A 16,755-nucleotide genomic window follows, 5' to 3' on the forward strand; every position below is an offset into this window, starting at 1 on the left:
CACAAGAGCATGGAAAGCTAAGAGAGGAGGCAACATCTTGAGTGGGGCAGGGGCAGGGTCAACAAAAACTGAAAGAAGAGCGGTCAATGACCCGGGTTTCAATTCTGGTTCCGTTTACATAGTATGGCTCATGAGATTGACTGGCTACACAGTCAATCTGGCCTTTGCAAAGTAGATCTATACAGCCCTGAAGGAGAAAGGGATCAAGATCGTAAAGTTATCTGTTTTGTTGATGTTGCTAACCTTAACATAAAGGATAGAAACAGACGTAAAAGAAGTGCCGCTGACCCTTGCCTTGACCTACGTAATCTTGAAGAAAAAGAAGTCATTGTAATTAAGGACAACGAACGCAGTCAGCACAGCAATACCGAAGGAGCGGTCTGCCTTTTCAAACAAGGTTCCTCTGAAGAAATTAACGTTGTGAGCTGGCTCAGCAACGATCTTCAGAAATACGCACTTGGATTTCAGCATGCACTAAGGCCCTCAGGCCCTCGTAAATCAGCTTACGAATCGCCTGCAATTGACAAGATGTCCCAGGGAAGTGACACATCGTTCAGAGGCTCTTGTAGCCAGAAAGGAGATGACCTTTCATATTATGTTAACAAGCTTTGTTCCTTAGTAGTTCAAATGGCACACAAAGAAATGAAGGATAAACTTGAAGGCAGTGGAAGATGCATTCGTCAATCAATTAGAGGATCTAACGGCAAGAATGGAGATGACTATGGCAAGCTGTCTCCCAAACCATCCCATGATGACCCCAGAAAGACTTCACTCTTTTATGGTGAGATGTCTAATCAGAGTAAGCAAAATGGCTACAATCAGGGAGCAGACAGACAAATGTTGGAAAGAAAACAGTCAGCACAAGATGATGGTTCTTGTAGCAAAGGACTGATGGTGTATGCAAACCAGGTAGCTTCAGATATGATGTTCTCATTCATGAAAACAATGAAAGTCCAAAAGGGAAAGCATCCTCCACCAGCTTGTGTGGTATTAAAGAAGGTTCTCCTCAAACACACCAGAGATGTCATATCTGACTTAATTGATTCCACCATGAAAAATTTACACAATGTTACAGGAGTGCTCATGACAGATTCAGATTTCATCAATACTGTGAAAAAGAACCTTTTCAACGCTGGGACACAGAAGTCAACTGAGATTCTGGAAGCAATGGTGAAACGCTTATTTAAAGCACTTTCAGGGGACGATAAAAAATCTCAAAGCTTGGCTTTTGCAGCACTCAAAGCTGGTGCTCATTGTGACTCCAGATCTCAAGGACTGCAGTTCGCATCACTTAAGGGTGAGATGCATGGCCCTTTAGGTGGCAGAGGAAATGGCCAGATGAGACCTCTTCCATCTGGAAGCAAGGGTTCAGATAAGCACTGTTCAATGGATGTGTATGCTAAAGACCTTATTGTAACAGCATTAATGTTAATACAGCAACATCTATTAGAAAAAAACAAAGACCAGGGATGCCGGGAGTCAAATACTACATCATTTGGCTATGTCCATGACAGATCTGGTGGCTCCAAATATAATTCAAGGCCAAGTGGAGGAAGGCAGGATAGCCTTGAATCACAAAAATGTGATATCTCAAGTATTCTTTTGTCAATCATCCAGAAAGTACTAAGAGAAGCCGGCTGTTCAGATGAGAGTTTTGACAAAGGCTATAAACAACCTGCTTTCGCTGAGAGCAGACCACAAAGGGCCTTACCAAAATCAAATGGATGCCCTGAAATGTATGACAATATGGAACAGATCAACAGACAATTTATTGACCAGCTGGTGGAATCTGTGATGAAGTTGTGCATGTTGATGGCTAAAGGCAATGAGTCTGATGGAAGATGCAATGGGAGACCATTAGTAGGCACAGGATCTGAGGTGATTGTGAACAACCAGAACTGCAACAACAGTACACAAAACAAAGAACTGCAAGCTGTGCTCCAGTGGTTGGTTGCCTCACAATTCAACGTGCCAAACCTGACTTTCATGAATGAGCACAATGGAGAACTAGACAGACTTCCACAGCTGGCTGATAAAGCAGTCAAGAAAGGCTACAGCGTGGGAGATATTGTTCAGGAAGTAATGAAGTATTACGAGAAACAACAGATGGATGCCATGTCAGGATGCAGGCCTCAGTATGGACTGGTCGAATGGCTGCTTGCTAACCTGTAAGAACCAACTCTTCCCTCTCATGTTACTCTCATGTCCCCAGCGTAGGCGCCTAAACCATTCTTTTCTGGCGCAGCAGATACCACCATTGCAACCCAACTGCAAGCAATAATGCACTGAATTGAACCAGGGTAGCTGGGCAAGCTCATCAATAAAAAAAAGAATAAAAAAAAGTGAGGGGGGAGACAGGCTGTTTATTGATCACTTCAAACAAACCTTTACAGATAGCCAAGTCCCAGTTAGCTTTACCATCATATTATCCAAGGATTCCAGAAAACTGCACAATAAATAAACAACTATGCAAAAAAAAAAAAGAGGTGCGGCATGGTTGTAGCCGTTCAGATTTCTACCAACCCCATAAAGTGGTATTGAAAACTAGAGAAAAGCAAAGAACAAAGAATTGAAAAAAAAATCAGGATGATTTTTTTTGGGGGGGAGGTGCGGTTTATAAATCTACCAGTTGCTAATACTAACGGTATTCAAATGGTATTAGATTCTATTTAATTTTTGGCAAACTTTTTGCCTTTAAAAAAGCAGTCTGAAAATCTGCAATTGTGGCTATAAGCCATATATTTTTGCAATATGCATATTTTCCTCTGTGGCTTGCATGATTGTATCTTTTTTTGCTATAAATTCCCTTAAATTTTTTTCTTTGCAACTTTCATAAGATACTGACTGAAATGCCACTTAGATCTAGCATATAATTTGGAATGTGATCTTCCGAACAATAATCTTGTTCATACAACCCTTTCTAGCTCAAAACAACAGGCAACAAAAAACTCATTGCTGCTACATAGCTATGGCAGAGCATAATAGCAGATCATGGCACTTCAAGATAAATCCATAATAGGTTTTCTAACCTTTAATGGTCTTAATAAGAAAACATTTGAAACTATCCGTATCTCCACCACAGCACTTGAGTCAATATAATAATGGTGCCAATCATTTGTTGAATTGTACAGAGAGAAGCTCTGTCTTGTGTTCCAAATTGATGGGTTAGGGGAGCCCGCAGGACCCTTCATTTTCTCCTCAATAGTAAAAAAAAAAGTTTTTTTCCAGTAGCCTGCAGTCATCTGAAGGAGGACTTGTTGTCCTTCAACTGTTATTCTTTGGTTGCCCCATATTTTCCATGATGAGTCCCTTCAAACCATCTTGGCTTCTGAAGCATTTATTTCCAAGCACTTTCATTGGGGGCATGGTTTAATCATTTGACTCAATCCCGGTGACATCAGGTGGTCCAACGGAAACAGGCTGGAACCAAACCCTGTTGCACACTGCACCAGTTGCTTAAGAATTTAATTGATAAACCATTAGTCAAGCTGTTCATTCTGACATTTAGGAGAAATTTATTCTCGTCTTTACCCAGAAGCAAATAGTTTGGCTACAATCAAACTATAATGGAAAAGATGAAAGAATCATACCGTGTCACATACACTGTAGCTTTTATTCAATCACAGAGGTTGTGCTCATTAACAAATATAAATTAGTAAGACATTTTCTCAATCATTCACAACCTGAGGAGGAGAAGAAGAAGAAGAAGAAAGAAAACGGGACTTCCTCATCGTGAGAATCATGGACCTTGCTTTCATCAGTCATGGCATCCTGCTTTTAAGTATTAATTTCAAGTGTAAATAACATGAATTAGATTTCACTGCAGGCTTACCAGGTAAAATAAGGACTCAATGGCTAGGTTTATACAATGCCGTACACTCTGAATCTGGATTAGCAGAATATAAATGTAGTCATATCAACTGAAAACTATCCAGCCCCATTTTATTTAGCATGTAACACAAAGCTGGTGGGTACCTATCAACTCAGCAATAACAATACAATGAATTAAATTAAGATTACCATGTGCTATGACTAGAACAATGTTAATGCTAAATCTCAACCTAGTAATTTGAATGTCGTTTTTAGCTTAACACAAATTTTGCATTTGGGTTAGTACAATTAACGGTGGACCTACACCCTAATTATTTTTGTAGATAGAAAACATTACCAGTTTGAAGAGTTTCACGCTTACCGGGGGGGGGGAGTGCTTCTGTCCTGTAAAATTACCCAGTCTGGCCAACCGATCTGTCTAAGCATTTGTCACAATGCATCTCAACATTTATACAGAAGGCCAAGCTTTTATAATAGCGTTTGATTTAGCGATTTTACAATTATAGAAGCATTTTTGTGACACTTAAAGTATCAGGCAGAATGAAGAACAGAACAAAACCACAAGTTTGTTTGCTCTCACCGGAGGGAGGAGGACACAGAAAGCTAAAGAAAAGCAGATTCTATTTGAATGTAAGGAAATGGCTTCCTAACAGTGAGATGAATTTTATAGCACGTACCAATTACTTAGGTAACAATAGCTAAACATTTCTCCAAAGGCATCAAACTGTTGGCTGGAGAACTATCAGGAATTTTTTAATCTGGATTACTATACAGGTAGTCCCTGACTTATGAACACAATAGAGCCCAAAATTTCTGTTGTTAAGTGAGACATTTGTTAAGTAAGTTGAGGACTACCTGTATAGATTTAGGCATAATCAGGATAGCCTCAATGACCCCTTCTGAACTCCATGATTCTATGAAAATGCAGACTTTTCAAGATAGTAAGAATTTGCAAGTACCCCTCTCAACTCCTTTATGCACACTTTTATTTGGGATGGAATCCCCACCATCCAGTCAGAGCTGAAGAAGCTTCTGGGATGAGAAGCAAAATGTGTTCAAAGAAAAACAAGAAAGTCCAGTTGCCTCTTGAAAAAGCACCTTTGGGCTAAACCAAACATATTGTACATCTAGAAGGTAGATAAATCTATTGAAAGGTGAGTATAATGTTTTGAGTAGTAGAGTATTTTAAATCATGACATTTTATTTTTGAAATATTTCTATCATTCTCTGCAAAATTAATGTAAATAAAGGATTACTACTGAGTCGCAAAAATGTTAGGTAGATTGACAATCTTTAAATAACTAATAGATCAGGCATAACTTGAATTCACTTGAGTGGACAATCATTAATATTGAAAGAAAAATACACAGCATGGATGGGATGTACACTTAAAACATAAGAGAAAGGGAAATAATTAAGAAACCTTGTTAAAAAATATGAAATCACAAGCCATTACATTCAGTCCTATATTTAAATTTAATTCAAGCTGGATGGTGATGCAACTGGAAGACTAGATAGGGAGATTTGATTGAGCAAATAAATTATATACCAACATAACCCCAACTTTTATTAGATTAAATCTTCCCAAATTTCACACAATGAGATGTATACAGCTTATGTATTCTCTCCCAGTACGAAACTCTTTTTGTGCTAGATTCAGAGAATATAGTAACATACATAAGGAAGTCAAGCTAAAAGTTTACTACCACCAATTTTTGCTATAGAAAAAGACACAAATGGTATTTATATTACCATGAATTTCTTCAGCGAGAATAAAAAGCATAAGTGAAATCCTCTACATTAATTATTGATTTGTTAGATTTCCTATCTTTCTTCCAAATGTTCAAAATTGCTTCCATGGGAATTCATTTCATCCCAAAAACAACTGTAAGGCACATCTGGTTGAGACAGAAAAACTCAGCCTGTCACGCTAAAGTCACCCTAAAGTTTTAAGGGATAAGGATGGATGTGAACCTATCAAACATTCGGATGCAGTCTTTGATATTTTCCCAGGGTGTATTTTTCTACTCATATAGTTTTAATTTGTTTTAGTTAACTGAGAAGCAAGAGAATTTGGAGAACCATAAATGTACACCCATTAAAATTTTAAATAAATTAATTGTAACATCAATATTTAGTTCTGTTTTTTTCTCTCTGCCTGTTATTGTTTCTCTTTTCATTGTTTCTCTTTTGAGGCAAGTTCCATGCCTCAAATTTTCAAATTTTATGGAATTTCCAGGTAGGTGATATTTTTGAAATGCTAACAGCACTTAATGTACCGTAAAAGAGAAACTTGAGACAGTATCAGATCTGAAATTTCAAACATTATATTGGAGAAAAAGAACTCCTTTCCATGCTGATTTTTACTTATCAGGTCATCTATTTTTCTTTCCTCTGAACTTTCAGTGCTCTGTTTATTTTGGTGGGTTTAAAAAAAAAATTATTCATCACTTCTTAAATAAACATCAACTCATAGTATTATTTAATAAGTAGCTGCAGAACTCAGTTGTTGGTCAGTCATATTTCTACAGTAACACTCACACACACACACACACACAGAATTAAGTCTCTGTGTGTGCATATTGCCCTTTGTGTTAGTTGTGTCAGATGCTTGGGAATCTTTTCTTTCCCCACCTCTGTGGCTCTAATACAGGGGTCTTCAAACTTGGCCCTTTTATGACTTGTGGACTTCAACTCCCAGAATTCCTCAGCCAGGCACGCTGGCTGAGGAATTCTGGGAGTTGAAGTCCACAACCCATAAGAGGGCCACGTTTGAAGACCCCTGCTCTAATACAACTGGCTGTTATTCTCTGTTGATTGACAGGGGCTCCCTTTGGAACCTTGATTGTGGCTGCTCCTGAGTGGTTGCTTTATGCTATTCTCCCAAAGAATGGCTGCTCCATGTCCTATAAAGAAAGTAACGCTAGATGGCGTACCTATCAGACTTTTCCATACTTCTGAAGGCTTCCACAGAGCTTAATAGTTATTGGTAGAATAACAGCTGCAGGTTGTTCAAAATTAGAAATATAGGTACAATGTACACAGATTATTGGAGAATAAATAACAAAAACATAGGAAGCCATTCCACTACTGTCAGCATCGTTTGAGAAAGGTTCTTCAAGGTTTCTAACGAGAGGTTCTCCACATTCACCTTGAATGAGGCTGTGACATTGTACTTGCAATGAAAAATCCTTTACCACTCAATTTCCAAATCTATTAAGGCAGGAGTCTTCAAACTTGGCCCTTTTATGACTTGTGGACTTCAACTCCCAGAATTCCTCAGCCAGGCGAGGAATTCTGGGAGTTGAAGTCCACAAGTCATAAAAGGGCCAAGTTTGAAGACCCCTGTATTAAGGGCTACTAAATAAGCTACCTTTAACTGCCATGTAGGGAGTGTCAAAACTTTCCCAGACGTCTTCTCTGTATTTTATTGCTTCTTGCATGTCCCTATTGTGCCAACTGTAGCTTAGCAGCTAAAGATGGCAGGCCTTCCCCACAGATTTTTTTTTATGGATATGGCAGCTGAGCATGCAGAAAACAACATAAGAATTCACTAAATGCAAGTGCTTCTTCCACTACTGTAATTTATCACCCTACTTTTGCAGTGCTGTTCTGAAGGACATTGTAGTTAAAAGGGTCCTGTAAGATTTGGTTTAGAAATAAGCTAACTACTCTTAATTCTCCACTATTATTTCAACGAATGCAACGTTAGTTTTTCCTAATCAAGACAAATTTCTCATAAACCCGAGTAGGTGAATGAGAAAAAGTAGCTGAAAAATATATTATCAGAGGATGACAAGATGCTTCTTTGTGATGTCACTGCTGCCATAGAAACTATGTGTGCACACAAGTGAAAATGACATCTGGCAGCAGAAGAGCATGGAAAGTTGAGAGAGGAGGCAACATCTTCGGTCTGGCAGGGTCATCAACGCAGTTCAGCTGATAAGGAACAACCTTACAGTCTTAGGTACATTTCCACTTCCAAGCCTCAGAAGATGTCTCAGGAAGTTGATTGGTTACACAGCCAAGCAGGTGTGTGTAAGGTAGACCTCTATAATCCTGGAGGAGGAAAGGACCAGGAACGCAAAGTGATTTGTTTTGTCGATGTTTCCAGTCTGAACATTAAGCAAACAGATGATACAGATAAAGATGCTGCTGGCCAGTCTAAAAGCAGTGAATCTGCCACAGGGCTTGATCTGGGGAAAATGCAGGACAAAGAGGTCATCGTAATAAAAGACAGTGACACGCCAGAACAGTCTAAGACAGAAGGAGCAGTTTGTCTGTTCAAACAAGGTTCAACTGAAGAGCTTAATGTTGTGTCCTGGCTTTTTGACGACCTGCAAAAATATGCATGTGGATTTCAGCATGCACTATCCCCTTCAACGGCCCCTCCTGCACAAAAGCCATCGGCAGCTGACAGGATGTCCCAGAATAACAACAATACAGCTTTCAAAGCTTCTGAAGGACAAAAAGCACCATCAGACGAAGTAGCAAGCACTGTCCAAAAGCTGTGTACTTTGGTTATGCAGATGGCAAGTAAAGAGATCTCTGAAAATCTGGAAGATGCTGCCAGCAAATGTATACGCCAGGCAATTTATGCTACTAAAGATGGGAAAGCTCTTAATGCCTCTGGTTCTGTAAGTAAGGTTGCATCCAAGATGGTGAATGACGTTATGGAAAATGCTCAAGATTCCAATAAAGATAAGAAAGATGAGGGTAAAGGACTCCCCAAGAAAACATCGCTTTTTTATGGTGAGCTATGTTCCAACCAAAGCGAATCAACACCAGAAGAAGAAGGAAGATCAACACATGCCCATCTGATACATCCAAGAAAACAGTCGTCCTGCAATGATGGCACTAGTTCTTTTAACAAAGGGCTAATGGTATATGCAAACAAAAATGCTAAGGATATGACGTTTTCATTTGTGAATGCAACCAAGATACACAAAAGGCCACCACTCCCAGCCTGTGTGATTCTGAAGAGAGTGTTTCTCAAACACACAAGGGATGTCATATCAGACTTAATTGACTCCACCATGAAAAATCTGCATAATGTCACTGGAGTCCTGATGACAGACTCAGATTTTGTGACTATGGTGAAGAAAAACCTCTTCAATGCAGGAACTCAGAAGTCAACTGAGATTTTAGAAGCAATGGTATTAAGAATGTATAATGCTTTGATGTCGGATACTAAGGACAGAGGGCATAGTCTTGTATACTCCTTATTGAAAACAGGATGTTCATTAGACCCCAATTCTCCAAATATGCACTTTGCATCTTTGAAGGGTGGGGTCCATATGAGGGAAAAGGGAAAGCAAGAAGGACAGACATCAGCACAAAAAGTAGGTGAAACGATAATTAAGGATGGAATTAGCATGTTGAGATCAAGAGCAGGAGGCAAAGGTCCAGACAGGGGATGTCATGATAAGAGGCCAGAAAAAAGTAGCTCTACCACCGAGTTTCTAGCAAAAGACCTCATTTTGACAGCTTTAATGCTGATACAACAACATCTCTTAACGCAGTACAAAGAGCCCGTTTGTGAGTCAAATACGTCTTCATTTGGATTTTATGAAAAGGGAGGCAAACATGGTTCTAAATCTCATAGTTTCAGGAGTGATCCACAACAGCAAGAATACCAGAGGGGGGAAATACAAAGCGCCCTTCTATCAATCATCCAGAAGGTCCTACAAGAGGCTGGTTTCAATGTAGATGAGTGTGAAATAAGCAAGAATCCCAAGCAAAACTCGTATGAAGATAGATCTAGTCGAAAACCCCCATCCAGACAGAATGGTTCAGATGTGGATTCTGAAAATATGGAGCAAATAAACAAGAAGTTCATTGATCAGCTGATGGAATCTGTGATGAAGCTCTGTATGTACATGACTAAAAGCCCTGATTTTGTTGTTGAAGATTACTCTGACGAGCAAGGCACATACATCACAGCAAGAAACAAAGGCATGTCAACTCCAGATTCAATGTTATCCCAGAAACCTCCACGAACTAATATCGGAAAACCGCTCGTGCCGGCTGGTTCTGAGGTGATCGTAAACAACCAGAGCTCTAACACCAGCTCGCAGAACAGAGAACTCCAGGCTGTCCTCCAGTGGATGGCTGCTTCTCATTTCCAAGTGCCCAATCTCACGTTCATGAATGAGAACGATGACGAGCTGAAGAAGCTTCCACAACTGGCTGACAAAGCAGCCAAGAAAGGTGCGAGTGTGGGGGATATTTTGCAGGAGGTAATGAAGTATTTCGAGAAACAACAGGTTGATGCCGCTGTGGGAAATATGCCTCGTTGCGGACTACTTGACTGGTTGCTTGCTAATCTGTAGACAAGTAACAACACCTCCCTCTCATTGCTTCCACCCAGCAAAGTGCCATCTTAATTGTAAGATGGAAGAACACTACAGCTCATTTTCCATAGACAGCGGTTCCACAGGCTGTGACACACAAGCTGGGCAAAATCACCAATAAAAAAATACAAATGTCAACTGTTACTAATTTGTTTATTATTTTTTATGTAGATATTATAAATAAGTTACAAGAGTAAAATCCTAAAAGTATGTTTTTAATGGATTGTTATAAAAGCAGTTGGTATACTGATGGTATCATTTTTGACTTCTCTTTTGTTTAATGGGCATAGTTAACATCCTTTTACTTTAGGTCTAATTAGAGTTCCTTTTTGCTTTCTTCTTTTCATTGCTAACTCTAAGCAAATCAAAGTTGGATATTGAGATTGTACTTGCTAAATCTTTTCTTTTGATATTTCCAATTTTTACTGTGTATTAATCAAAATCAATTAAATTTTAACATCTTTATGAAAATAATTATGCTAATATATTTATTGATATTTAGTCACTCCGTTATATCAGTGCATTGTACTAAAATTAATGAAATATGGTCATTCTTACTGTTGACCTGAAACTGTTGTGCAAAGTTTCTTATATGTATTTACACGTAGGCAAACCGTCTCTCTTCCCCTCTTAACACACACACATACACACACACACACAAATATACACAGAGCTGTACTGATCTGTCTTTGTTAAAGTTTCTTTTACTTTTATTTGCCCCCTCTTTGTTGTTTCATTAATGGTCATTTTTAAAAATCCATAAAAGTAGTGCTAAAACAAATATAGAGGGATATTTTAATCCACAATACAAATTGTTATGATTTGTTTCTTCTGAAAACTTTATGTATACCTCTGCAAAATTTGCCATTTCACTCAATCATAAAATCCCTTCTATTTTTCTGATATGAGATTATTATTTATAATTAATTCAGCCAAAGTTGTGTTCATGCTTGTATAAATAACTGGATTTTACAAAACACAAGAATGCAGGGATTTTCATAGTTAGATTATTTGAACAATAAAGTTCTCTATTGCCGATTTTTATAATTTTGATTAAAGACAGAAATATATAGGAGCATGGCTCGTGTTACAGGTGATTAGCCAACACTGCTTACTGTGTCAATCTTTAAAAAAAAACAACTGAAGAAGTTTTTCACATTGGTGTAAAAGATACCCAACCTACTTGTTTTTTCACAACTCTTGAACTTGAAGGGGGCTACTCTGAAAGATTATATCATACTGTATACAGTCTATCTCATTACTGTCTAAATGCATGTTTTATATGCTCAAAAGATGAATTAAAGAAGGCTTAAGAATCTGAACATTAATGATTGCCCTTAGTTCTTTTTTCACTTACAACACAACACAACACCACTGTAACTTTAAATTTTATACCAGAAAAATATGCTAAAGAAAGTTTGAATATTCAGCTGACAGTATTAAACAATGGACATTTTTAGAAAGTAATACTGTAGCAGAATACAGGTATGTTTCTTAGGATCACAGTCTCTGCATAAATGCATTTATTAACTGGGTGCTTAAAAAATTAATGTTAAAAGTTAAAGCAAGTATTCTGCCTAATAATTGGTGCATTGTTTTCCAAGTCGTTTTTCTCCCTAAATATGAACTAGCTAAGTATGACCACATGCATCAGTTCTTTGAGGGTGATCATCCTACCTTCCATGTTAAAAGAAAAAAATATATTTCCTAGAAAATACAAATACACAATCTTTACACTATAAAATTTTGCTTATAGATCAAAAAAGAATGTGCATCTAGAAACTGTCTGAAGATGTTATATGTGTGTTTGCAAGAGTCTGTTGTCCCCTTAGCATTTAGAACCTCTGGCTTTTTGTGAGGGATTGCACGCACAAAAGCACTAATACAATAACATTTTGACAAAAAACAATGCATATGAACACAAAGAGTAATGTCGCATCCCAGCTGTTTGCAATGGTTCTGGGCTACAGGTAGACACACACACACTCCCACAATCCATGCAGCCTCACCTGAGTAGCTGCAGACTGACAGGGAAACGAAGATGATGACGACACAACAGGAATGTCAGACTGGACAGCCGCCACAGTGGTAGCAGGCGTAAAAATCAGCTGTGAAGGCAGGAAAAAGAAAATTGAAAGCCACACAAAGCACATATATAGCTAGTCCTCGACTTACAACAGTTCATTTAGCGACCATTCAAAGGTACAACGGCACTGAAAAAAAGTGACTTGTGATCATTTTTCACACTTATGACCACTGCAGCATCTCTGTGGCCACGTGATCAAAATTCGGATACTTGGCAACTGACTCACATTTATGATGGCTGCAGAGTCTCGGCATCGTGTGATCACCTTTGCCACCTTCTGACAAGCAAAGTCAAAGGGAAAGGCAGATTCACTCAACAACGGTTTTACTAACTTAACAATTGCAGTGATTCGCTTAACAACTGTGGCAAGAAAGGTCGTAAAAGAGGGCAAAGCTCACCTAACCAATGTTTCACTTAGCAACAGAAAATTTGGGCTCAATTCTCATCGTAAGTCCAGAACTACCTGTCGTCTGAAAACAAAGTGGTGTGTCTTTTCTTTTAGTACAAGACCTATAAATATTTATTCTAATATCTTAGGAAGCACCCTCAGACTTTTTGAGTCGCTTAGTTATTTCATCTCTTTGAACAAGAATGTCTGCAGCCTGAGGCTTCCCCCAAAATAACATAATTGCATGCTGTTCTTCATTGGTATTTGAAAGTTACTAAAAAGAAAACTGTCAAATAGCCGTAAACACCTGGCCAACCTTGGCTGATCTCAGGAGTAGGCACTTGGTTGAGACACCACTAGGAAATATCAGAGTTGAGAACTAGGGTGGGAAATCAAAGAAATCTCCCAAAAAAAGACAAATCATTTCCATATTATTATCAGGAAAACAATATGGAAATTGCTTCGTCCCTGAGATTTTTCATTAAGTCGTAATTTATTTTCCTCATTTAAGTTGAGGCTAAATCCTCCACCAAACCACCAAATATCAATTTGATTAAAGGTATCTAGCATTTGATCTTAGCCTAGATTTTTATCTACCTCAACACTTAAATTCAAAACCTAGCTACGGCCAAATGTGTTAATGCAACAAATATCTACATTTTAAAAGTGTGAACAGTAGCTGTAGCAAGGGATAAAGGAAGCCATATTAAAACTTAGAAAAATGAAAATTGTTTCATTGTGCTGGGGGGAAAAAAGTCCTCAACAAGTTGCTGTTTGCATCAGAAAATCAGAGCTGCAGGGGAATGTCTACTTCTTGGCACCTTAGGCCTCTAGCTAAACAGCACAAACCAAAACTTATAAAAAGAGGCAAAGATGCTTCTTCTATACCTATCCAAGACATTGCTAACAGGAATAGTATTATTCCTGTAATAATAGGAATAATAGCACCTCTCCAAACATGTCAAGTATAAAAGACCATAAACTTACGAGATGCCACTGTTTGGAGTCAAAGACTATTTATTTATAAAATTTATAGGCTGCCCATCTTACCTCAAGGTAACTCTGGGCAACTTATAATCATAAAAAAATCAAACTATATAAGTTAAAAAACATAAATAAGTTAATGCAAAAATCCAAACCACTACGGCCAATTAAAAGATGGGGAGGGCGAGAGTAGGATGGGGAAGGAGGTGGGATCCATTGTTAATCAACCACCTCCAGTGTGATACTCCCCAACTGGAATCCCAAGCTAACTGGAGAGCCAGTAGGATGTTCCATTAAGGTCAGAGGGTTGGGGCCGACCTCACACCTGGGGTCAAGACATTCCACAGAGGAGATGCAGGGCATCTCCTGGATCCTGCCAGTCGGAATAGTCAGGCTGATAAGGGCTCGGAGTATGTCTCCTCGGCTGGCACGGGTGAGGCGGGCCAATCCCAGTTGGATGAGACAGTCCCTCAAGTAGCTGGACACACAAGACGATTACCAGCACCTTGAATTGCACCTGGAAGCAAACCTGCAGCCGGTGAAACTCGTGCAGCAGTGATGTTACATGGGCCATTCTTGGGACCCTAAGAACTGCCTGTGCAGCAAGTACCCTGCCCTGCCCCAGCTATAGCCTCCGGATGTTCTTCAAGGGTAGCCCCGTATAGAGTGCAAGGGCACTTACAACATGCAGCCAAAAGCCATACACAGAGACAGGACAAGACAAAAATTATTATTATTATTATTATTATTATTATTATTATTATTATTATTATTATTATTATTATTATTATTATTATTACTTTAATTTATACCCCGCCCTTCTCCCGAGGGACTCAGGGCGGCTTACAGGTAAGTAAAAACAGAGCTATACAATAAATATCTAAAAGCCAAATTAAAATATATATTAAATAACCTGTATTAGAAAAATTATAAAATCCCTTTAAAATCCCTATAAAATCCCCCCCTAGGCCAATCCCGCTTGATGGAAAAGCCATGTCTTGAGGGCACGGCGGAAGGAGGGGAGATCCGGAATAATCCGGATCTCTGGGGGAAGTTCGTTCCACAGGGTGGGGGCTCCCACAGAGAAGGCCCTCAAAATGGTGACATTAAATTGGCAAGACTTACCATCTGAGCTCGGAGATACATCTGAGCCTGACTGGCAGTTAGATTAGGAGAAGTGCCCCCTAACAGCATGGTCTGCTGCGTAAGACTGCTGCTACTAGTGTTGGAGGTCTGTGAACGGCTTATTAGCTGTGCAGGTGTAGGAGAAGCAGAAAGATTAATCTAGAGAAAAAAAAAAAATGATCATTAACTATCTTTATCTCACTTATCTAAAAACAGCTACACCCAACGATTCTTTTCAATGGTCAATTCCACTGAAAACATGAGAACAGGTGCCTAAGTAACATTCACATTATGCAATGAAATAATATTTTTGTTTATGCTCTGTAGGACAGAGTTTGGGTGTGATAAAATGCTAAGTCTCAGCTTTCAAAACTATATTTTAGCCTGAAGTCTTTCCTCATCAAAAAGATTACTGGACACAGTCTTACACGTTAACATTTGCTAACAAATAATAAGAGAATTTTCCAAGCTTAAACATGGGAATTAAACGGCCATATGTCTTTTTGCAAGTTTTGCCCCCTTTTTTAGTCAGCTATTTAATCTGAAGCTAGAACTGTTCTTCAGTTCTAAACTTGAAAGACTCTGGGTGCAATAAAAGTCCAACAACTTTTGGTAAATTGTAAATGTCACTTAGTCTTCAACACTGCCACTGTAACACTGAAAGGGTTGCCTAAATAAGCTAATATAAAGTTGGCAGGTTCTCAGCAACTGAAGTCAACACTCTTAGTGGATTCTTTTCCCCCACGTTCCTATTGCTCTTGTAAATTCTTTCTCCAAAAAATCTAGCAAATCCAATATATGTCTTCCCCAAAGGTGTGAGCCTCTTTTATTCTTGCATTTAGAGTGAATTCAACCAGGCCATTTGTTCAAAACAAAATAATGTTTAAAGATCTGTATTACTATTTACAGTATAAAGGCACTGAGACTTTAATAGGTCAAGAATTCCAGTTTTTGCTCCTCAAACGTTTTCATAAACAATGTGAATGTAGAGAATAAACATGGAACCTTAATAGTTTAAGAGAAATATTTTTGCTAGACACTTACCGAGGTTTCTGACATGCTGGACTGCTGTGTGACACTGCCATTAGGAGAAGCACACTGCCTCCCACCTGAAAGATTTGCCTAAACAGCAAGCACATCTATCAAATGAGTTATTTGCATTGTAGGAAAAGGTGCTTGACTAACAAGAGTGTACTCACATTAAACTCAATGGCAGCCCAAAAGCCACAATTCCCATAATCACTTTTATTTGTGGCCTCCATTCTCTTTAATTCCAGTCAACTTGCTATCTCTTTTGAAAGCTCAGTTAAAGAGTCAGATGTTACCCTGAACTAACACTCCATCCACCCAGGAAAAGAATTCCATAGTGATTTCCTTCAACCAACCAGGTGATGTTGCTGCAATGGTGAGAACAATTTTTGTCCCCTCTCTTATTTTTTTTCCCCTTTGCTTGGACCTTAAGGGTAGAAATGAAGCAGTAAATCTCTGGGTGGTAAACTGCTTCCATTTGCAAAATTCCCAACCAGGAAAAATGGTCTGAAATCATGTTACTGAAGCTCAGCAGCAAAAACATTTTTGTTTGATGCACTGTTAACTGCCCCTGAGTAATGCTGGGAAATGGAAAAATGGGATTATATTTTCCAAATAAATAAAAATCAAGGAGCTCTAACTTTTTATTGTAATTTGATACGCCACTTTCATTTTTTTTGGTTTAATATTGTTGGATGCTTACAAATCTTTGTAAATGCAATTATTATAGAAAGATACTAAGCAAAAAATGATATCAGAGTACATTCTCTGATGTGAAAAGAGAGAAATGAAATCCACTTGTAAATAACACAAGGGATTAAAATAATCAGATATTCACAATTAATGACTTTGAATGGTTACATTGTTTCAAAATGGAAGTCAGATTGGCTCAGTCTCCAGTCTCAGGCTTCTGTTCCTTGATAATAAATTATTTCATTATTATTATTATATCAACAGAC

The 16,755-nt window shown here is 38.5% G+C and overlaps 3 protein-coding genes across 3 annotated transcripts in view; 2 read left to right on the forward strand and 1 right to left on the reverse strand.

Moving 5' to 3' along the window:
* The window catches only part of PHC3 (polyhomeotic homolog 3), a 42,883-nt gene that overhangs the window by 19,354 nt on the left and 6,774 nt on the right, over positions 1-16,755 (reverse strand). The window contains exons 4-6 of the mRNA XM_015819120.1: positions 15,812-15,889; positions 14,768-14,926; positions 12,194-12,292 (exon numbers count right to left, since the gene is read on the reverse strand). Coding sequence (XP_015674606.1) covers positions 12,194-12,292; positions 14,768-14,926; positions 15,812-15,889 — 336 coding nt within the window. The remainder of the gene's footprint in view (positions 1-12,193; positions 12,293-14,767; positions 14,927-15,811; positions 15,890-16,755) is intronic.
* Positions 124-2,176, forward strand: LOC114922778 (A-kinase anchor protein 4-like). Its single transcript, XM_029284713.1, has one exon. It carries the CDS (start codon positions 124-126, stop codon positions 2,170-2,172), a length of 2,049 nt encoding a protein of 682 aa, XP_029140546.1. The 3' UTR covers positions 2,173-2,176.
* LOC114922777 (A-kinase anchor protein 4-like) lies at positions 7,827-10,163 on the forward strand. Its single transcript, XM_029284712.1, has 2 exons — positions 7,827-8,492; positions 8,547-10,163. The coding sequence occupies exons 1-2, from the start codon at positions 7,827-7,829 to the stop codon at positions 10,161-10,163; spliced, it is 2,283 nt and encodes a 760-aa protein (XP_029140545.1).

The sequence above is a fragment of the Protobothrops mucrosquamatus genome, unplaced genomic scaffold, assembly GCF_001527695.2.
Source record: "Protobothrops mucrosquamatus isolate PMUCROS unplaced genomic scaffold, P.Mucros_1.0 scaffold861, whole genome shotgun sequence".
Classification (NCBI taxonomy): Eukaryota; Metazoa; Chordata; class Lepidosauria; order Squamata; family Viperidae; genus Protobothrops; species Protobothrops mucrosquamatus.